The sequence below is a fragment of the Pteropus medius genome, unplaced genomic scaffold (assembly GCF_902729225.1).
Source record: "Pteropus medius unplaced genomic scaffold, Ma_sr-lr_union100, whole genome shotgun sequence".
Taxonomy (NCBI): Eukaryota; Metazoa; Chordata; class Mammalia; order Chiroptera; family Pteropodidae; genus Pteropus; species Pteropus medius.
In genome coordinates this window covers 6016907-6039459 of record NW_024349224.1, presented here as the reverse complement: position 1 = coordinate 6039459, position 22553 = coordinate 6016907, and the positions used below count along the sequence as shown (strand labels likewise).

At 45.5% G+C, this 22553-nt stretch overlaps 1 protein-coding gene across 4 annotated transcripts in view; it reads right to left on the bottom strand.

The window, feature by feature from the left end:
- Positions 1-22553, bottom strand: part of FTO (FTO alpha-ketoglutarate dependent dioxygenase) — a 325863-nt gene that overhangs the window by 53469 nt on the left and 249841 nt on the right. The window contains exon 10 of one of the 4 annotated variants that reach the window (XM_039880894.1): positions 13176-13180. The exons of the other annotated variants lie outside the window; for them this stretch is intronic. Coding sequence (XP_039736828.1) covers positions 13176-13180 — 5 coding nt within the window. The remainder of the gene's footprint in view (positions 1-13175; positions 13181-22553) is intronic. 4 annotated transcript variants of the gene reach the window in all.

Here is a 22553-nt window from a genome sequence, read left to right as displayed (position 1 = left end):
TTCAACCACAAATATCCTAACGGATGGAGCATGTGCACTAGCAACCTTAATGCTGCGCACGGACTCGGCCTGCCCTGGAAGAGGAATCCACAGGGGAGAACCGAGTGACGTAAGCGGGAAGACCTGAGCCAGGGGACCACTGTGTTTAGCGCCCACACCCTGCGGCCCAGACGCCCTCGGAACGGGCATTTCGGAACCCGGGCCGTGGCATGGCGGCCCACTGGGCACCGCCTCTTAGAGCTGGGTAGAAAGATCAGCCCGAACTAGCTATCCGGCTGCACTGTGTTTCATCACATATCAGTTTTTACTGAAAAGAAAACCATACAAATTTAATCAGCTCTTCATATGGAAATATTTAACTTTTTTTTTTTTTAACCCTGGAGTTGTTTGATATTATTGTTTTAAGAGTCAGGATTAAAAAAAAAAATCGAGATGTGTGACAGTGGTGGACACAGAATAGCATCCATTTCTGGCAAGAAGGCAAGTCTCATTTCCAGTAGACTCGAGTCTTAAATGCACTGGCGTCTCTGTCAATTGCCTGGCTCAATGAAGAACATATTACATGCCCGTAACCATGAAGTATAAGACAAGAATGATCCGTCTTGCACGGCCCTCGGCCGCAGTCGAGGCGGAATGCTATTACCGGTGAGAATAATATGATCTCAGAACTCTCCTATTGCCCACAAGTTCAGGGAGTGTTCTGCCTTGGCATCCGAACCCCCGAGGTTTCCATCCGCCCCTTCGCCCTTCAGGGGTGTTATCCAAAGACCTTCCTCCAGAACGTTTAATCGCGGAAAACCCATAATGTGGAACTTTCTTACATACTCACCTATTAAAGAGCTGTGTTCTCTCTCAGTAGTCATAAAATGTAAAACACCTCTTAAAAGAGACTTCCTTTGTTTCTCGGCCAAGAGCACGTGAGACAAAAGAGGCTGCCTTTTAAATATAATTTTAAAACACCGTGTTAAATAAAATGAAGTATCACTAGACAGAGTGATTTAAAAACGGGGACGGCCTTTGAGATCATGGATGTTTGTTAAGTGCAAAAGTGATGTAAGCTATAGGCCAGAGCCAAGGATTTTGCATCTCAGAAATGGGAAAGCCAGGGGTGAGGAAGTACAAGTGCCCGGCCACCAGCTACTCTGGGAAGACACGGACGTTTAAAGACCACATGTCACCCGTGCCCATCCGTGAGGAGGGAGGCTCAGCTGCGACGCCTGGCCCAAGCCCGGCCAGAACAACTGCCCAAACTGTCCCGAACCGCCCCAGGCCACGGCCTCACATCCTCAGAAACGTCTAACTCCGAGCCACTCGCAAAGCAACGATGCAGCCTGGCTAAACAGCTCTCAGGCCGCCAATCCACAGCCAGATTAATTTTTCCAAGTGCTACTTCGCTTTATGCTGGGGGAATCTATTTACCAAATGGCACGCCATCTGCCAGGTGGGCAGACGTGATCTCCCAGGCTCCTGAAGACTTTCTCTGGCCTTCATCACGTGAGCAACGTTTACCGTTTTTTCCTTGAAGGAGAAGAAATGATGGAAACTGTTAGCAATTGAGAAGACATATATAAGCCTGTTTGTTATTGAGAGGAAGATTTTTCTTTTGGAACCCGAAGTATTAGAAAACTTTATGTCAAAGTTACGGATAACGCCTTCTTTCTTTCTTTCTTTTTCTTTCTTTTTTTTTTTCAGAGGGAAAAGAACTCCCGTTTCTATTATGCAAATCAGGAAACTGAGGCCCTCGATTGCTCACGTGCCATTTCGGTTGGAGACGTTCGTGAAGAATGCTTTCCCACTGTCCGTCCTGGTGTTTCTGTCACTTCCCATTGACTTTTTTTTTTTTTTTTTTGCTCTCTGTAGTGAATAAATCAGAAAGTTAACAGTTCTGTTGACTTGTTGGAGTTTTTCTTTTTTTCTTTAAAAAAAAAATAAAGAAAAGAATAGCTTTAAAGCGTGTTAATGACTCCGTCGTGGTTTCGGGCTGGGGTCGTGCCAACTGTCCAGCAAAGAAGAGAAATTCCATCGCAGCAGAAGTAATAAAATCTTCTTTTAAAGCACAAATACCATGCAGGGAGGGAACTAAAGCTCTGAGTCGGGACAGGGAAGGTGGGGGCAGTACACAGTAAACCATGGACTGGACTAATGGGGATTCGTGGCCGCCACCCTGCTCTGCATTATCTTTCGCCAAAAGCAGCTGTTTCTATGACCCAGAACCTTCTCTTCCTCTTAATCCATCACCCAGAGTTCTTGGGAAAGATGTAAGCTATTATCTGAAGCTATCTTCATTGTTATTCATATGACAAAATATTCATCGCCCACTCTGCTTTTTCAAAGACGCTGATCTCTGAGATGGGTAGTTAGAAGCTTCTCTCCAGCACAGCTGCCTGCTCCTGGCAAGCCCAACGCGGATGCTGGGAGAAGAGACAAGTAGAGATGAACCGGAAATGTCTGCTTCACAGTCGCCGATACACTGTCATCTTTCCCAAATCAGGGAGCCGGGCCTTTAACATCCGGGTCTCCTATCTGGACTGCTAGGTCTCATAATTGACAAATAATTGACTTTGCTGAAAATCAGGGTCAACGCTGCCCGCATCGCCACCCTTGGTGATGAGCACACTGGCCTGACTGTCCCCCAGGCAGCCGGGAGGAATCCATCTGCCCCGCCCCCAGGCCTGCCACTTAGTTACCCCAACAAAAGGCAGCAGCAGGATGTAGAGAAAAGTCAAGTGCACAGAGCTGGGATCCTCTGACGTGAGGCATTCGCCAGCCAGATTGTTTCCACACGGTCACTCGATTTCTCTGATGATGGCTGGACCTAGGAGGGAGGTCCGTTTGCCAGGTAGCGCTCCGACACTGAGAGCCAGCAGGCGGGAGGCAGAACGCAAAGCCAAACTCCCGTTTCCTAATTCAAGCTCTTCACGAGAACCGACATCCCGGATGCACAGCCGAATTCTGGGAAGGAGGGGCCAGGCAACAGGGCAGGGTCCTGCAAATGGACAGGTTGCAGTTCCTGCCCGATGTGCCCTCCTTCTTCTTCCCTTTTCCTAAAACCCTGCCTGAGGGGAAGAAGGGGTAGCCTCTGGGAAGGTAAAACGCAGCCGCAGCCACAGCCGCCCAGGCCACCCCCTTGACACTTGAATGAATAAACGCGGAGACACAAAGACACGTATTTCATTTCGTCTGGTATTTCCCCAAGCCCGCCCACCACCCCAGCTATACGTAAACATTACCATTCCCCCCGCCCCCACCCTCACCACTTCGGATTTAATTGTGTTCCTAATTGAAAATGAAAATTAATTTGCTTTTGATCAATTCCAGGTGGTAGATCAGCCTGAAATGGCAGCAAACGTTTTTTTTCCTCCCGGTGACCACACACCCGTGGCCATAAACACCAGCACGCGTCACCGGCGTAAACAGGCAGCCAGCCGCCTCCTTCTCCTACAAGGCCTTCCAGTGTCTCCCTTCCCTTTGCTGATTGGCACCGTTCAATTTTTAATAAAAGACTTACAAAAGTGACGATCCTTATGGAAATAAACTGCTGACAGACTTGCTGAGTTAAGTGCGTAATTAGGGACGGAGAAGTACAGATGCGGACCGATGGCGGCTGACATCAAGATGCACGCGGGCATCGCGAATAACCCGGCATCTGGTTTCTTTATCTGAGTACCTTTCTTACGGTTTGGATCTTAATTTTTTACAGTTGACAGCAGTGTTATTTGAGCCAGTCAGTGGCATCTGGCTGCTGGGGGAAAAATAAAAAAAAAAAAAAAAGAAAGAAAAGAAAGAGAGAGAGAAAAAAATCTCCATGCGCTTTAATTAATTGTGGAGAGATTACATGGTCCTTCAACCGTGTAGTCTGTCATCAGTGCACATTACAGATTTATATTAGATGTTTCTCCACAGTGTCAGGAATAATTAAAACGGGGTAGGAAATGATGCCAACCAGCAATGCTTTACATCGGTGGTGAAAGTTTTATTACAGCCAAACAATTTTAGAAGAAGATGTCAACTCAGAGGCTTGACTGTGCATGGAATACATATCAAGCTGGAGGAAAAGCCAGTACCGCTGGAATAATGAGAGGGTTCATGTTTAATCTATCAGGCCGACCAGAATTGCTATGGCGTGCCAGCGTTACAAATGACGCGGCATCCCCTTTGCTCATAAAAACACTCACCCAAAACAATAAGTAACATATGCTTTTTTCTTTTTTCCTGAAATGATCTTCGTCCAATTGCTCTTTCTGACTGTAATAAGAACAGAAGTGCCAACTGCATGCAAGTCGCGTTTTTGGCTCAGTTAATCCGTGCCACACTTGTGGCTGGGGCGGCGTTGGTGGAAAGGGATCGGAGTGACTTTTGCTTCCACTGAGCACACGATTCCTCCGTCCTGGCTGTAAGGACCTTAGGGGCGGGGGCCACGCCCAGACAAGGGCCGACCCCGAATGGCCCTGGCCGCCCTGTCCCCACACCAGCCGAGAAACTCGAATCTCGGCTTCCTTCTTCCTGGTGCCGGTGAACGAACCTGGAACCTAACCCTTGATCGTTGTCCAGAGATCAGAGTCAAGGACTACATTCAGAACCCAAAGGTCACCAAAACGCTCTCAGAAACGCCACCCCGTTCCGCGGCCAGGGACCCGTCGAGCGCGGGACACGGTCTTCCGGTTTGCTCCTCACATACAGCAGAGTTCCTTCTGCGGCAGGCAGCACATTGCGGGGGATTCTTAGGCGCCCTCGACCTTCATCGTGTGTCGTGCGGGAGCGCCGATGCGTGCAATAATCCTCTCCTATGTGATGCCTGTCACTTCTTATTTATGAGCTGCTTGCCCTGGATATTTTCATAATTTCCATTTAGCTGGTGTGGCCCCAGAAGTGTAGACGTCCTGGGATTCTCGGTGTTGGCACAGCCTCACCTCTGCCCTCTGCGGACTCACATGAGAGCGAGGCGCCAAACGGGGCTTCTCTCCTCGGGGCCTGTGGGTCCAGATGGTGGGAATCCGCCCCCACTCAAACCTTCGCGGGATACGGAAAATGGCCATGGGGTCTCACAGCGGTGCAGGTCTCACGGAACTGTCAGGTGGGGCACAGAGGGAGCGCGTGCTGCAAGCTGAGCGCGAGTCTTCTACGGTCACGTGACAGTACCCGCAACGATGTCAGATGCGTTGATAACAACACTCTTAAGTTTATGGAGTGCTTTAAAATTTTCGAAGCACTTTTGTAAATATTTCATTTCACTAATACTTGTACAACTCGATGTAGAGATTAAAAAGAGGAGAAACCTTAGCACTTTCTTCTTCAGACCGAAATAAAACACACGCCTTAGGCACATTTCCCCTTTGTGGATGGCTTGGGAAAAAAGTCAGTGTTTAGCTTTCTAAAGGACTCTCCGTACCACGAATAAAATTTAAATGTCTTCCTGTGGTCCAGCCTTCCTTTCCGACCGCTCCCGTGTCCTGTCGCTTCCCTTCGACCATTGCTCTGCACACTTCCTGTTCCTTCAAGACACCAAGCCCATCCCTACCTCTGGGGCTTTGCGCTTCCTGTTCCCATCGTCGGGGACACTAACTCCGTGTCTTTGTGTGACTGTCTCCATGACTTTCAGATCTCAGCTTAAATGTCATGGCCCAGAGCTTTCTCTGACCTCTCTGTCTAATATTACCCACTCTACTACCTCCATTTCCTAGTTCACTATCAGAAATTATTTACGTTATTTACTTAACAGGGGGCTCTCCCATGGGAATTGAAGCTCCAAGATAACTTGGAAATATAAAAACTTCAGGATAGGGTTCTCCATGTGCTTCGACATATCTACAATTAGTTTCAAATAATCTGTGTCAAGTTTTCCTTTCGTTCAGGAGAAAGTCTTTAATCTGGTTAGTATAACTGGGATTTTTTACCATATAACTGATTTTTCTTTATCCCATTTCAAAGCCACTGATGGAACCTCTCTTTTGGAGTGCTCCTAATGGAATTAACCAAATTTAAAGAGATGTCGACTTAAACCCATTATTATTAGAAAGAAAAGAATATTAATAAAAGGTCAAACCACTCATCTGGAGTCCCTAAAAGGATTATTTTAAAGTCAATTTTTTTCACTGTCAGCATGAAAGCAGTTCACTCAGCCAATCACTAGGTTTGAACACTGATTTGAATTGAAGTTTGCAGAGGTTCAAACAAATCCCTGCTAAATCCAGCTTCAGAGAGGGGAACAGCTAAGGTCAACTGTGGCCAAGCCCAGAATCGCTGGTTCAACGACACTCTTGCCTCGAACGGCAGGCGCTCGGCGCTCGGGCGACCCTGCCCACCGAGGACTGGCCGGGGCCAGAAGACGGGAGCTGACGTCAGAACAGGCAGATCCGAACCTGACAAATTCCTACGTGGAGCGAGAAGCCTAATCGGCGACTGGAGAAGTGACGAAATCTCTGGAGAGACTAGGATCGGGATCAAACCTCCCTGATGCCTGCCCTTCGTGAGGACTATGACTGGTTTGTCTTTGTAGCTCCGCAGAGCATTTAATAAATAAAGCACTCGAGACGGAGTGAGTCTGGGGGACAGGCCTACCTCGCAGGCACCTCAAGGTGTGGCCATGGCTCCCTAGTTGTCCACTGAAGCCAGCACTCCGTACGGTGGGAGGTGCTCAGGAAAAGTGTGTTGAGTGAAAAACATAAGTCAATGAACAAATCAGTGCGAGAATGGGCCACACCATCCCTGTAGGGCTGCAAGGCCTGATTATCCTGCGGAGATGGGACCCTACCTCCAGCCCGTCTCTCCACCTTCACGGCTTCTTTCCGGAAGGCAAAGTCCCTTGCCTTCTCCCCGACCCCTCTCTATCAATACTGAAACAGACTCCTACTTCCGGAGAAGCAGAGGTGCCTCTGAGGCTGCCCCTGACAGCCTGTCCTCCTCATCAAACCCATTAGGCATGACCTTCGCGAAGCCACAGCCACGCAGAGCTCTAGAAAGAGCGGTTCCTAGGGTCTGAGAACTAAGGGTTTCGAAGCCCCTGACAGGCGTGGCACGGGTAGTGCCAGCCGGGCTCTGAGCCCTCCCTCCAAATTTCATCCTCCTTGAGAAGCCAGTTTGCCCTTCAAGAAGGTACAACGCAACCACGAGGCCCCCCTCCCAGGTGGGTGCTTCTGCCCTCGCAAGCCCTGCTGGCCGCTCTCGTCGCCCCTGGACTGCACTGCCTGCGGACTGCCATGACGGCAGACTAGAAATCGGGTGGTGTCTAAGTGACTGGATTCCCGCCCCACCTCTACACCCCCTCACCACCCGGTTTTGCTGCCAGAAGCAGACAGTGGGGGCGTGTGGGGCAGGGACAACCGAGTGGCAGGGGCGTGGGAGGGTGGGCGCACTTCCTGGCTTGCGACAATCATGATGCGTCGTCGGTGTGGCTGCAGGAAGAAGTCCGTTGGGGTCCTCGGTCTGGGTTGGGACCAAGCTGTGCCTCTCGAGGCCTGAAGCGCTCCCTGTCACCAGTTAGGGAGGGCACAGGGGCCAAGGTGCAGGATGCGAGCATCTTCCCAGCTTCTAGACTCCGGTTCTACTTGTGCTTGAAAACGTCTCAACGTCTGACGGCCTCTGGTGGGTCATCGCGCTGGGGGCCCAGTCTCTGCTTAGACCCTCGTTTAATGCAGCGGCAGCCACGGCCTGAGGCTTTCACTTTCGATGTGCTCACTATTGGAGTGAAAGCGTGCCCATCCCTGTGGGAGGGCGGGGGTCACTCCCAGGGGCAAGAACACCCAGCCGATGGGAGCCGCAAGCTCTGAGATGAAGAGCAGAGTCGTGTGTATTCTTATTCGACGTGCTTTCTGAAATTCTAAAAATGATTTAATGAGAGTATTAAGGAAAATTCAGTTGTATGTAATGTCGCCATTCTAAGGAACCGAGCCGACATCCACGTGCATGTATAAGTTTTACCGTTTTTTTTTTTTTAACATAAAGGCTACGCAGCCGTTAATTTGTTGTTTTCACTTCACGATGATCGTGAGCATTTTCCCATGTGTCTATGTTGTCTTTAACATAAACACTGCCTATGTTTTTCTAGAGCAAAAGAGTTATAAAACTTAAACCATCTGTTAAATGGGGGACTACAAATATAAACCCCCTGCGATTCAAAAACTTCTAGGTAAGAGGAAAAAATAACATCAAATAGGTACAGCTGTGAGGTGGCAGAAGAAAATTAAACAAAGCGTACACTTTTATCGAAAAGCATGAGCGGCGGACACTATTAACTAGCTTCGTGACCTATGGGAAATTAGTCGCTTTCTCTTTCTCTTGGTTTCCTGAGCATGACACAGGGAGTAGGGTCGGGTGAACTTTAAAATCTTTCCCTGCTTTAAATTTTAGGTGCGTTCCTTAAAGCGACTTTACCCTGAGGAATACAAAGAACTGTGGGTGCTTTATCTGACTCCTTAAAACTCTGGTACGGTGGAACCACGTTAGGGTGTCCCTCGCCCCCCTCCCTCTTGTGAACGGACCTGTCCCACATGCACACAGTTTCAGTAAAGGCCCCTGGCAGCCTCGTTTGTTCCGTGTGGCCTCACCCCCTGGCCAGAGCTGACTGTCGCAGAAGTGGCTGCCCGCTTTTGGCCATGGAAGTTGGTGTGTGGAAAGAGGGCGTGCGTTCAAACCGTGAGCTCCCAGACCCCAGCAAGCAGACGTGCAGGGAGATGCAGAAATCAAAGATGGAAGGCCTCCCGATCTAGTCCCGAGATCGGGTTTCATGAGACATCCTGATTCTGCAGAGTTCTCTCGGAATAATCACGTCTCTCATTTCACTGGTACCTCACACAGCGGAAAGGACTCAGCTAACAGTCTTCATTAAGTGTCCTCTCTATTACTACACGTCCATACCTCCTGGTAATTTTATAAGATAGCTCCACTTGGAGAAGAGGAACTGAGGCAAGGAGCTTGTAAAAACCCAAATAAACATAGAAACGTCCTGGCTGAGCTACAACTCGATCCACGGACTCCTGCCCAGCACAGAGACTCTGTGTGTTAATCATTTCTGACCCCATAGCTTAATTTCTGTTGTACGAGAAGGAGCTAGAACTCCCCAAACTCCAATGTTTTCAGAAATGAACTCATTTCTGAAGGAGCCAGGAGTCCTGAGCAAAAAGAGGCTCAGGGTGTTTAGTTTCGACCCTCCACTCTAGCTCTAGGGCTCAGGGAGGCCTCTCGCTTCCTTCTGCTCCCAACGCTACTGCCTTGGATTCCCAGCCCCAAGAAACGGCGTCTGGTGGCTTCCCCTCGCTCCCCCCTAATGACGCCCTCTTCTGCACGCAGACATGTTCACGGAGACACGCAGCGCGGAAGCCGAGAGCTCGGTCCAACCAAAATGTTTAAAGTATTAAAGAGCCAAATATTAAATTAGGACTAATCTGGTAAATTCAGAATACTGAGGGGCGAAATGGGATGGATAGACAGCTGAAAAACACGAGCTATTTTGTGTGCGTGGGTGTGTGTGCGTGCGTGTGTGCATGCGTGTGCGTGTGTGCGCGTGTGCGTGTGTGTGTGTCTGTGTGTGCTTTGCCTTAATCCACCAACCTATCTCAAGGTCTAATCTATCAGGTACTTAACCATATACCAGAGATATTTCCTTCACTCCTTGGGGGAAGAAGGCGAGGAAGAATTGGTTCCATATGAGACGATGTGATCTCTATTACCTTTTTAAATTAAAGCTTTGCAGCCACTGGATGTGATGATTGTATTTGTGCGTTACACCATCTCCACCACCACCACCACCGCCACCACAGCCAAAAAAAAAAAAATCCCAACCTCAAAAACAAAGAAATCAGGGGAAAAAAATGAATTTGACATATATCCAGCACCCAGGGATCTATGTACAATCGAGGTTCGATTTAAAGAGGGAAGAAGCGAGGGGAAGGTACGAAAACCTCTGACGTTTCCAGCTTCTTAGTTTAAAAGCACAAACCTAAATTTAAAACAGTTTCCCCAGGTTTCCCATAAGTGGCAGGAAGCTGCTTTGCCAAAGACCCTGAGAAGCCCTCGTAACATACTGGGACAGTCATCTACAATTAAATGCTCTCCAGTGGGCCTGGGCATGACAAACCATAATGGCTCCAAGGGAGCCCTTAAAACCTACATGTCAATGATCTCCCCCAAGCTTGGGGATTTAGAGTTATGGATTAGACCTCTTGACCCCTCAAAATACCTTAAAGACCCCTTTCTCCCAGGGGAGGAGCCGTTTAAGCCAGTATCTGGCTAAGAGATCTTTGGAAAGTCATGTTTAGACATGCTTATAGGACATCTCCTGAAGACGCTGCAGTCATCTGAGACGCCCCCACCCCCACCCCATGGAGCCATAAGCCAGATCCAGGGGCCAGGAACACAGTGACCCCACCAAAGGGAAGATGATGCCTTTCAGGGGTTTCAGGTCATTTCTGGATATGAACAGCTATGTGGTCCCGGAAACATCATCTGTGTTCATGATGCTTCGAGTTTGCTGCCGAGAAAGTACTGGTGTGGCTCCTTCTCTTGCAAGTTTGCAGTAAGGAAGACGTTTAAACCAAAGTCGAGGATTTTAAAGAGGACTTTAAAGAGAATATCTGTTTTACAGAAAAAGAAAACTGATGAATCGGATCCTGTTCAGTCAGTCACTTTGAGACATGAATTCTTTCAAACCACAGGGAAAAACTTGGAATCAGCTCTATGTTTTCTGACCTGAATGGTTACAGTAACCGCGCCTCCCCAAGCCCCCACTGCCCAAATGATAGCAAAATGCATGATCCCAAACTCTACGTATTTAGCCCGGTGACCCTATACTATTATTTTGGAAGGGATTTATGCTCCCAGTTACGTTTTGCTGGTGACTCAATGTGCTTCGTCCCCTGAGCACACTGCCAACGGGGGCTGATAACCTAACACACACAGCTGTGGACACCAGCGTGTTGTTTAAGATTCATTCAAGCTAATTTATGTGCAACTGTGAAATAGGAATGTGGGAAACAATAGCTCCAGAAGAATTAAAGAGACTTTAGTGGTTTGAAAGCATTAGTGACCCTTTTCAAGACCCCAAAACTACTGGCACAGCTGTCACCTGCTCTGATGTTCGCAGTCTCCTATCGGGTCTCGAAAGCTCAGGTCACTCCCCACCCCTGGCTGAACAGGTTCCGACATACAGTACTGTGTACAAGGAGTTTGGGAAATTTTTTGGATAATGACTGGAACTGAACTGGAAACCTCCTTCCAACATACTCACGCCAGCAGGCTACACTGAAACGGGAAAGTGAGGTACATTTTTTTTGGCAAACCTTTTCCATCACTTTCTTTTCCTTGTATAGCAAAGGAATTCTTTTCATTTTAGAATCAGAAAGCACTTAAACTCTGGTTTTAAGATGGAAAAGCACCTAGATCTTTTATCGACAAGGGCTGTTGAGAGCAGCTCTGTTTCCTTGATACACAAACACCAGACTTCCCAGATAGGGCCGAGTCGGTGTTTATTTTCAGATTTTTAAACGGTTTTAAAATTTGGCGAGCAAGGCCGTGCCCTCGCAAGGGGGGCGTCGGCCCCTGCGCCATATCTCAGGAGTGACGCTGAGACAGATGAAATGGGGCGGACAGGGCAAGACAATATCGAGCACCTCGTAAGTCAGACACTTGGAAAGCTGTAAGAAGGACTTTACAGGAGAATCGTCTATTGAAAAGTCACATTATCTAGGGCTCACAGAACTCGGTCGTTTCTGACCAACATGAAACTTGTCCTCCTGTTCCCTGGGATGGGACGACTCTGTTTTACAAAGACGGTTTTATAACAGACAACTGTACACACTCAACCCGACCTCTGACCCGGATCTAGAAAACAGGCTTGGCAAAAAGGAACTGGGTTTTGCTCGATTTCTCCTCACTCTTTAAACCTGAGGGTATCTCCCGAGAGATTTCCCAGCTTCGCTGTCTCAACTGGCCAATTCTTCAAAGATGACACAGGCTTAGCCATATCACCGAAGGAAAACACTAGTTCTTCAGAGATAACAGTATCTCTTTAAGCAGGTGAAAAAAGTCAGTCTGGATTTGACAGGCCCTTGGCAATTTGTCAGTTTCTGAAACCGGAGGTGACATGAAAACATTTTAAGCTAAAGAGCGAGGGAGAGGGAATGTGGCCATCAGCCGGTGAGGGCATGAATAAGCTCTTAACTACGCGCCCTACAAGAAGAAAGTCAAGGTCACTAGTAACCCACAATAAGATATCAAAATCACTAAAAAAAAACTGGAAATCTCTTTCTTTCAATTGCTGGCTTTGTAAGTTAGGTATTAATGTATCTGAGGTCACTGAGTTGACACCAAGATTAAAGCAATCTTTTGGGGAATGATTTCATACTTTTCACAGCCAGGAGAACGTCAAGGCCGTGCTCTGCTCCCTGTATTTTAGGTTTTCTCAATAGCTACTTACATGGCTGTATCCTTAAACCCTCTCCCTAGACTTAAACCAGTGTCGGAGCACCCCACCCCTCCCCCAAATGTTCATTTACTTCCGAGGCTGAAATCAGGTTATCACCCTTGACCCCCTTCCTCTTCTTCCTCCCCATAATCAATTGGTTATGAAGTTCCCTCGCATGAGAAATCCTTTGAAATTCACGCTTACGCTGTCACGGCTCCGCCTAGAGCATGCCCACATCGACTCATTCCAGAAACAATGTTCTTTTCCGAATACACCCCTTTACACAAGAACAACCCCAATCTCCTGTACACCCTGCCACCAAACTACCCCTCCTAAAATATCACAGTGCCATGACACTCTCGGCCTTGGAAACCTCTTAAGTCTTCCCAGGACTTGGCCATCTTTGAGACACTCACAGATACTTGGTCTAAGTTTCCTGAACTTTCTGCTTCAGCCAGGGAGCCTAACATATTGAACCTGGTTGATACCATCTTATTCTCACCCTCGTAATGAATCGTACCTAACTGGACTGATCTCTTCCTGTTCATGTCTGCATCTCACCCAACTCAAAATGCGTCTTTTCCCTACAATCTTACTACATAGCTTGAAATGAACCCACCATTTGAACCTGGAACTCGCTCATGAAATGACCACCTACTCGGGTCTGTGAGGCCCACTGGCATTTTCTCAGAGGTCCATGAGTTTTATGAGGATTTAAAAAAGTTAAACCTTCCTTTCAGCGATAATCTAAAATGCTAATTTGACCTGTTACATAGACCAGATCTCTATTTCTCTTTTGCACTGAAATATCAAAATTGAAAAGCACCTTTTATGCAATAATATTTGGTTTCTTAGCATTTCAGAGATTCACAACTAGTATCCACGGGCCCCTACAACTAACTAGAAGGGTCTAAGAGCATTGTTCTTCTGAAAGACATCTGTAAACACACCTGACAGGCATGTGTTGTCATGAGATGCATCTTCCCTACCATTGTCTTGAGCTGTTATTTAAATCCTTCATTAGACTTTTACTTTTCATGTTTTTATGCCTTATCTTCCCAAACAGATGGTAAACTCTCTGAGGACAGGGATTATGTCTTAAGATTTCTTTGGATTCCTGATGCACCAAAACAATCTCGCAAAGAGCAAGTGCTTGGTCAAAATCGGCTGCTCTGGTTTTGACTACAGAGGCCTGATCTGGTCCACACTAGATGCCAGGAGAGGAGGGAAAAAAAAAAAACCAAGAGAGACGGTTTCGTTAGGTATCCCACTGAAAATTCTAGAAAGGGAGCACTCGCATTGTCCAGAGTCCCTCACTGCTGCTTGGGCTGCGTCGCTCACAAGCATCACCCACTGAGTCACGAAGGTCTTGATCATTCCTTTCTTCCAAGAAGACAATAAAAATCAAGGCTGTTTATTCGTACTAAGCAATAAAATTGAAGCATTTCTTTCTCATAACTGGTAGGCGGTACAAGAATTTTTTAAAAGGTGTTGAATCTTACATATTCTTAATATTTCTGGTAGTTCTTAATCTAGCTTAATTTAATGCTTTCTAGAGAGAATTCTAGAACTGCCATTCATCTTCCTTATGAACAGGGTGGTCCTGTGTGTCATTCTCGACTTCAACAGCAGCAAAATGAAGGCAGAGGGTGATGTCAGGGAGACAGGCTCAGACGGAGCAGAGAACCCCAATATGGGATTTTCCTCCTTGAGAACTGTAAGAAGATGGGAAAATTAATTGGCCACTCTCCGCTCGCAAGTGCTTCATTGATTACCTGAAATCCTTTCTCACGCGAGTGCGGAGAGTTGATTTCGATGGATTTACAAAGTTTACTTTATCGCCTTGGTTAAGAACAATCGACAGCAGAGGCAGCACAAAAGCAGGCCTGGACTAACTTCCTCGATAATCGGGGTCTCTCCCACTGCAGGAATGGAACCGGTCGAGGAGGACTATGGCACAAGACGGTTGTGATGGGATGGGATGTGCGCTAACTCTGTGGGTCACTCGAGATCGTTCCAAAGAATGTGCTAGAACTATGGACAAAAGGAAGAAAGTCACAGGGACAAGTGGACTCCCTGCGAAACAGCCCGCCCTGACACCTCGTGTCTCCGCTGAGAAAGGGGCCGGGGAGGTCGCCTGGGTAAGAGCAGAACTAAAGCGAAGGCAAAGTGAGGAAACTCCCCCAGGAAGCGTTCCTTGCTCAGGGGCTCCCGCGTGCTCAGCACGAAAGTTAACACGCACACAGCACCCTGCCGCCTGGAACGCCCGACGCAATTACACCCGGAGTCTGACTGGGTAACTCTCCTACCCCGTGTCTCAATCACCCGATCACGCATCTCTCTCACAGTCAGGCCAGCATTCACTTAGTGGCACGCCTGTGAAATCAAAAAGCTGTCACTTCCAACATGTTAGATGCGCTAACAGCCTAAATGGGGTTTCCCATATGCCTTTCATGCAGAAACCGAAATCCTGACAGAAAGCAGGGTCTTCCTGGATTCCGGTGGATTTTCTTCCGGTGTCCACGGGTTCCAGAATAGCATGCCAGGCAGAATTATACTAGACTGATGTCAGGGCCAGGCAACCGCTCACGGAGATATTTGTGCTGCTATTCATTTAATTTTAATAGGATGATATTTCGTTAATATTGATTAACTCTGAGCTGATGGAATTAGGGGAAATTTAAAAAATTCTTTAGACTTTTCTGGAAATTTCCAAGCTTTCTATAATGAGGAAATATTATCTTTATGCTAATAGAAGTATAGAGAGGAAAAGAAAAATTGATGAAAAGCTCTTCCGTAAAATGATCCCATCCTTAACTTTTTCGCAGTAACGTGACTACCATGCAAAACACACGATGTAGCATTATTTCAGGATTTTATCCCAGAACTTGAAACACTGTGTACAACGAAATGTCAATCTACAACAAAAGCTTCTATTTATGTGATCAAATTGAACCAACGTGCAAGTCATGCTGTCAAAGATCCCGAAGAATCCACAACGCGGTCAAGCGGGGCACAGATTTTAGTGACGTGTGACATGACAAGAGTTGTAATCAGTAACATTGAAAAATATGTGTATTTTTTTTTTCCTCTGACCAGTGTTTGCAAGTGACACCATCATCACCCTTGACATCTGTCACTTGGCTCGGCACACCTTTGTTATCAGGTGAAAATGACAAAGGGAACACCATATCTCTAGATCTTTTGATCACATGAGGGGGTTCGTAAGAGCCAAACTCCACCCAACTATTCTGAAAATAGGTGGGAGGGGAGGGAGGACAGGGGGTGGTGAGAAACAGAACTTAATTAGGCACAGTGCCTGGGTTCGATGCTGCAATCAGCAATACTGCCCAACCGGTGGGCCAGGCCAAAGGGATGAGAAACAGGTCTGCCATGGCCAAGTGCACACTGCCCGCAGCGACTGTCAACTCGTGATAGATGAGACAAATCTGATTGCTCTATCAAAACATTCATCTCGAACCTTGATTAGTAAGCCTATTGAATTATGATTAATTCACAAGGGTGCTGCTGACAGATAAGATACTTTATCTGACAATGTAGACTAGTTGCTTTGCCCGAAGCCAAAAAAAAAAAAAAAAAAAAAAGCCCACCCTCCCCAATACAAAACAAAACACAAACTCTTCAAGCCGCTGGTAAAATAAACAGCATCAAATACAGCACATTGAGAAGGACAATGAGGCTACATGCACCTTTTAATTTGATAAAGAGCTTGTTTGTGAGAACCCAGCCCTGGTGGGAACACCAGGAGGGAATGAGGGCGAGAAATGTATTGAGTGTGCAATCCTGCAGGCACGAGAACACCAGGGCACCCTCAGCCAGGAGTGTGTAAGAGAGGCGACCTCGAGATCGCTTCAGGAGGCATCGCCCTGTTTTGGCGACGTCCCAGTTATGGGGGCCCGAGGCGGGGAACGACTTTCAATGTTGCCATCCAATTACTCTCCTCGTCTCTGGGATGAAGACATCTGTGCCCACAAATACTCAGCAGACCTAAACTCTTGGGATTTTCAGAAGGTGGATTCATTGTCGTCGTTATTTTTAGGGACTGCAGGGATGAGGAGGGAGGAGCAGGCTTGTGTTTTGTTTTCTTAAGAAAAGGCATAAAAACGAGTCAAAGAAGATTTTCCTCTCTTTTTCTTTTAGCTTTGTCTGAAGCAAAGAAGCATTTAATATATCCGTTAAAGTTACAGTTTAGTACTTAGGGACTCAATGACTCAGAAAAACTAAAATGGCATCATTCACTCTGTGATCAAGCCAGCTCTTCAAGCCCCAAACCTAAACATATCAATCAGTCTGTGTCCATTTGCAGTTCTGCCAATCCCCCAAATTCAGCTGTGTTTTTGGGGGGGGAGCTGAGAGGAGGGGTGGGGGTACACACTAAGATGATGCTAAGTACCCCAAATCTCATGTAATTTTAGATGGTATCATTATCTTATCTCGACCTTATGATTTTACCAAAAGCCTAATGTCCTATAATGATGATTCTCTTTAGCTAGTATTAACCTTTCGGTGACTTCTCTCTCCTCTCTCTCTCTCTCTCTGTCTCTCTCTCTCTCTCATAACTATCCTCTGTTAATCAATTGTGCACTGCAGATGGGGTCAAGGAACCCTACTTCCTCCTTTGATAGCCTCCAATGTTTCGACTCCTGGGGATAAAAGTGCTTTAAATGGAGTTATATTCTAGGAAAATCAATATATGATTACTGCAAAGATTTCTATTGATTGTCCTGTTGCATTGCAAAAAGGCGAAAGAAAAATGGCAAGGGACATTTCCCTCCAATCCCTACTCCACAGAGTTTGCTGTGAATGTTTTGGGCAAGAAGAAAATGTTGGAACTTTATTTAATGACCTACGGTTTTCATCATTCAATCCACTTACTTCTCTCTCTACCCTAGAAGACGCTTTATGATTACTCTCCTGGCTTCTCGTCTATAATCCTGCCGACATCCGGGACCTGCCAGGAGAGTTCACAGAGCTGGGCTGTCTGCTTCGGGCACGGGGGCTGTGCCAGAAACTGCTGGTTGCCTTCTTAATAGCCACTCTCCCAGCTGAAAACCATTTCTCGGCTTCCTTTATCAATGAGTGTGACCAAGTCCCGCTACTGGAATCCAGGTGGAGACTGCTGGGTAGGGCTTCTGGGGAAGTTCCTTAAAAAGGGGTCAGGGGAGGGAGGGGGCGACTCAACGGCTAGGCACGTCTGCCTTCTCTCCCTCTCTTCCTTCCTCCTTCGTGTAGATGAGATATTGGGAGCCGCAGTAGTTCTCCTGTGACCATCAAGAAAACCTGGAGATGGAAGCCATGTCAAAAGCATGGAGGAGCAGAAAGACCGAAGGGATCCTCAACCCTGGTGGTGGGATGGAGTCACGGCCAAAGCCCTGTGCTTTATGGACTTCTTTCACGTGAAGGAAATATAAATCCCACCTTCTTTTAGGTCTGTGATATCTGCAGCCAAACATGAGACATTTCTCTTACAAATACCTGATTATATGAGTCCTCAACATGGACTCTTGTTGGCTAATAAAAAATGAGCGGCTTTCATCTCTAGGGCTAATGTCATAGGCAATGGCCACTGGGTGATCCCAATACTTCGTGGTGTCTGTAATCATTTAGTTGTTTTCCCAGTTTTTGGTGCCGAGGTACTACAGTAATACAATCCTTAAAAAGTTCAGGGTACCCTTGTTATTTTTCTAGCTGTCCAGCCTCCATTTTCCCTTCTTCTAGTAATAAGACTCCAATTTTCTTTTGGAAATTACTTCCCCCGCTGGTTTGCAGTCTTAGTGGAACTGTCCTCAAGGTCTCTGACCTCCCCCAGCCGAGAAGCAGGCACGGGATGCAGGCTGGGGGCCCTGTGAGTCTGCACTGCTTCCTCTCTTGTCTGACTTATTTTCATGGGTACTATCCTCCTCCCCACCCCACCCCCCAAAAAAAGAAAAAGAAAAAACTCTCTTGCTTTTTTTTTTTTTTTTTGGCTTAAATTAGCCAGCGTTTCTTTCTGTTCCTTGCAACCACAGAATTCTAACTCATAAATCATCATCGGAAGGGAACTATAAGACACCTACGTTCTTCTTGGTTAAAAGGAGTTCTCGAGAGCGTAAGTTCCAGCCTCTGCCTCGGGCAGGTAAGGCCCGGCTTCCGCCCAGGGGTTTCGTGGGCGCCCAGTGCACACTGCTCTGACTTCCGGCTTTGGAAGGCGCTGTCAAGTCTCAAGAAGATGTATGTGGCACGTGCATCTCATCGACATCATCCCATGAGATAATAAAGTTAGTTTCAGTTTCTCTTTGAAAAATAATAAATTTGAAAACAATTTTCAAATTTATTATTTAAATTTATTATTAAAATCAAAGAATCCAGGAAACCAGTTCTTTGTCTTACTTACAAACCTACAAACACCTGATGATATTTAATGCCCAGCCCAACAGCTAAAAGTGGAGAACTTGGGGTCTCACTGACCGTGAGAATCATGGAATCCACACACCATGCCCCTAAGGTTCCAGCAAAGATCCATCTAGAAAGTTCTGGAATGGCGGCTATTTTATCATTAGAAATGTAGAGAAAGTGCTTCCTAAGCCTCCGCTTTACAAACAGAGTACTCATCACTACAAAGTGTTTCCTGATGGCTCGTCCCCAAGCGAGTGAGTGACAATTTTCCCTGAACACGGACAGAAGTTGCTAATTATGGACTCCATTGACAACTTAGCTTCAGTGACCTACATTTCCTGTAAAGACCGCAGCTTAAATAGAAGGTGATATTAAATTAGGAGAAAAATTAAATTTTAGTAATAATAATAAAAGCTAACCTTTATTAAGTGCTTCCTATGTGGCAGACACTAATCAAAAAACTTTACATATATAAAGTAATATAGAATAATCATCTGTTATTCAGATGGGGAATAATGAGGTTCAGATGAGGTAGAGAGGTTAACCTGCCTAATGTCACTTAGTCTGTAAATAGAAGAACCAGGACCAATCTCAATGCTACTTTGATAAACTTGTATATTCCTCCTACATTGCAGGTGGCTATAGTATAGTATAAACTATATCTAGTCCAGGGATCTATTTTGGTAACATAAGGCAAAAAGCCACACAAATGTTTATACCTTTTACCTAATAACTACACTTCTAATAATATATTTCAGGGAAATAACCTGAGTGAAGAAAATACCTAAAGAGATTTTCATTGTAGCATTTATTCACAATAGTGAAACTACATGGAAGTAACCCAACTTTTCAATAAACGGGGAATAGTTAAATAAAATACAGTATATAAAGTTAATGAATTATTATCGTCATTAAAACAAATAATTATTAAGTTATGAAGCAATACCGGAAATACTTTGGTATTAAATAAAAGAGCAGAACACAAAATTATACGTATTCAACAATTATACCTAAATCAGACAGCATATTCATACGGTTCATGGCTGGAAACTGACTTTCAAAATGAAAGCAGTTGTGTCAGGAGAAAACAGTTATGTGGCTAAGTCTCACCTCCCGTTTTTTCTCTATCATTTTCAAAATTTCAGAAAGAGGGGAAAAAAACGAAGCAGGGAAAAATGCTTTCAGGAAAGGAAGAGGAAGGGCACAGAGCTGGCCCGGCCCCAGAAGGCGCTGAATCCTGACTGGGAAAGCCCATCGCCCCCCTTCTCTGAATGCTGAGGGATGGGGCGCTGGGCAACGCCACACTCTTTATCCAGTCGAGGTAAATGAAGTTCGGCCAGTCAGGAGAGTAAATAAGATTAGTTATGGGCTCCAGGTCATCCACTCATGGAGGTCAGAGAGTGTGAGATTATTATCCTTGGTAGAAGAGCAGCAAAATAGCATTAAGGAATAAATTAATGAAAAAGGTAGAAGATTATCTGAACTAAAGCTCTAATCAGTTTAGAGATTTCACTCAACTGCTCGACTGGCCGTAAGTCAAGCTCACAAAACAAATATGCTTGTTCTCTTAAGTAATTCCAGGAGATCTCCCTTCTTGCTTCAAAGACATCCAATCTAAGGAGTCATGAATAAAGTTGCCCCCGTCTGCTGTTACACCTCATCCAAAACCCACCGAAGCGTCGAGGTGCACGCTATTTATACTAGATGCATAATTGCTAGTCCTGTTTGGCCTTTGATTCCAAATAGGACATCATTCTCTATCCATTCAGAAACACTGAATTTGCCAATGTGCAAACTGCATATTTTATTAAATAAACACCAACTAGGAGATAATGACATACATTTGTTTTCATTACAAGTAGTAATGCAATATTTCTCCAAGGCTTACTGCATTAGCATTTCTTGCCACGTTTCAAATGCCTTTGAACTTTCTGAAAAGCTACATCTGTTGGCTCCCGTGTATACAGCAGAAAGTTACCAAGTGAATTAAGTTTTAATATAAATTGCTTTGTTCACTATTAAGATTGATGTTGGACACACTGTACTGTAAGTTGCAAACTGCAATTACAATTCGTTGCAATTATCTCTGGTTGTTAATAGCACAAGATAGCGTGTCACTTTCTACCAAGTGTATAATTTATCATCTGTGGTTTTTTTTTTTTTCATGAACTCTCGCGGTATTCCAAATGTATAATCTTGTTGTATTTATTTCCCAGCGGTCCAACAAAATGCACAGCAAGTGCTGACTAGAACAAACTAAAAAGCACTCTTATTGACAAGCCGTCACTTGAGCCGTAATGGACATTCCGCCTCCACATTCACCTCGACAAACCCGCAGCTTTAATTTATGATGAAGCGAAGGAGCGGCGACCTCCAGGTTTATTATGCCCTCAGTGCTGTTTCAAATAAAGTAATTAGAAGGTCAAGAGACAGGTCTGAAAAGCCAAGTATAAATGCAACCCTGCTGTACCGACATTAAAAAAAAAAAAAAAAAGACTCGTATGCTCAAAGAGCATTTTATCCATCTTTTCTCCAGATCGGCAAGTCAAAAAAAAAAAAAAATTTTTTTTTTTTTAATATACCGTAACAATCAGAAACAGCGGCAGCTCCATTCTCTCACTGTCTAATTTGCTCCATATGGACTAGGAGCACCACAAGAGATATCATCCTTAGGAGAAAATGACTGACGACTCAAAAAAAAAAAAAAATTCCTGATTAGAAATCTTATTATTTTCTTAAATTAAAAAAACTCAATAGGTGAAGTAATGAAAAGGGGCTGGCGAAATCCTAGTAATATGACAATAGCCCACAAATGAATCGCTTTAAAAATCTACTTTAAAACATTTTGCTTCCTCTTCTTCTTGAAAAACACCAAAGGGAAAGGAGTGGACTTGGAGAAAAAGTAACCTTTCAATACGTTTTGTTTCCAGTGATGGAAGAAGCAATTATAACAAACTAGCATGCTGTTTCTAAAGCCCTGCCCATAATTATCATCCTTCACGTTACAGGCTCCTCATTTCGCACACACTGTGGTCTGTGTTTACTCTCCTCTCTCTGCCTGTTCTCTTACACAACAATGGCACCATGCTCAAAACACTCCTCAAGGCCATGAAACCCAACGGACCTCGACTTTGTATCCGGTCTGCCCTCTGAGGAGTAAGTGAGAAATTTCTAAAGAACCCTTTAAACTCTTCAAAGCCAGCGGCCGTCAAACATTTTGATCCATGGATCACTTTAGCTGGAAATAAAAGTCCCAGAATCTCCATCATTTCTTCTCGTTAGCCTATTGTTTCAAACCATTCTCCCGGCCCCTAAATGAAAGGAAGAAGTAGGGAGGAGGAGAGAAAGAGAAAGGCGGGGAGGAAGTACAGAGAGACTGAGGGAGAGAGACCCAGTGAGGGGAAGAAGGAGACGACACGGAACCCCACCCACCACCTTCCGCACAGGGACACGCAGTACACATCAGGGGTGCCACGTTTGAAAACCTCTAATAGCTACTTGAGGGCTATGATGTGTATCTTGATCTACCTCTTTGGGAGAGGGGGGTCTGTGGAGCATAAGTTCCAAAAATCTTTCTGAAACAGCATTTTGTTGTGTAATTTTTTGCTTCAAGTAAATTTTAACACTGTCTGTTCAACTAGTCTATGCTATTACATTCGATTATGTAAGTGGTGGAAATGTATGTAGTCTCAAAATTGGAAAATGTAATTATGTTGTAAAAATACTTATGAAACCATAAAACAAAAAGTACACAAGTTGG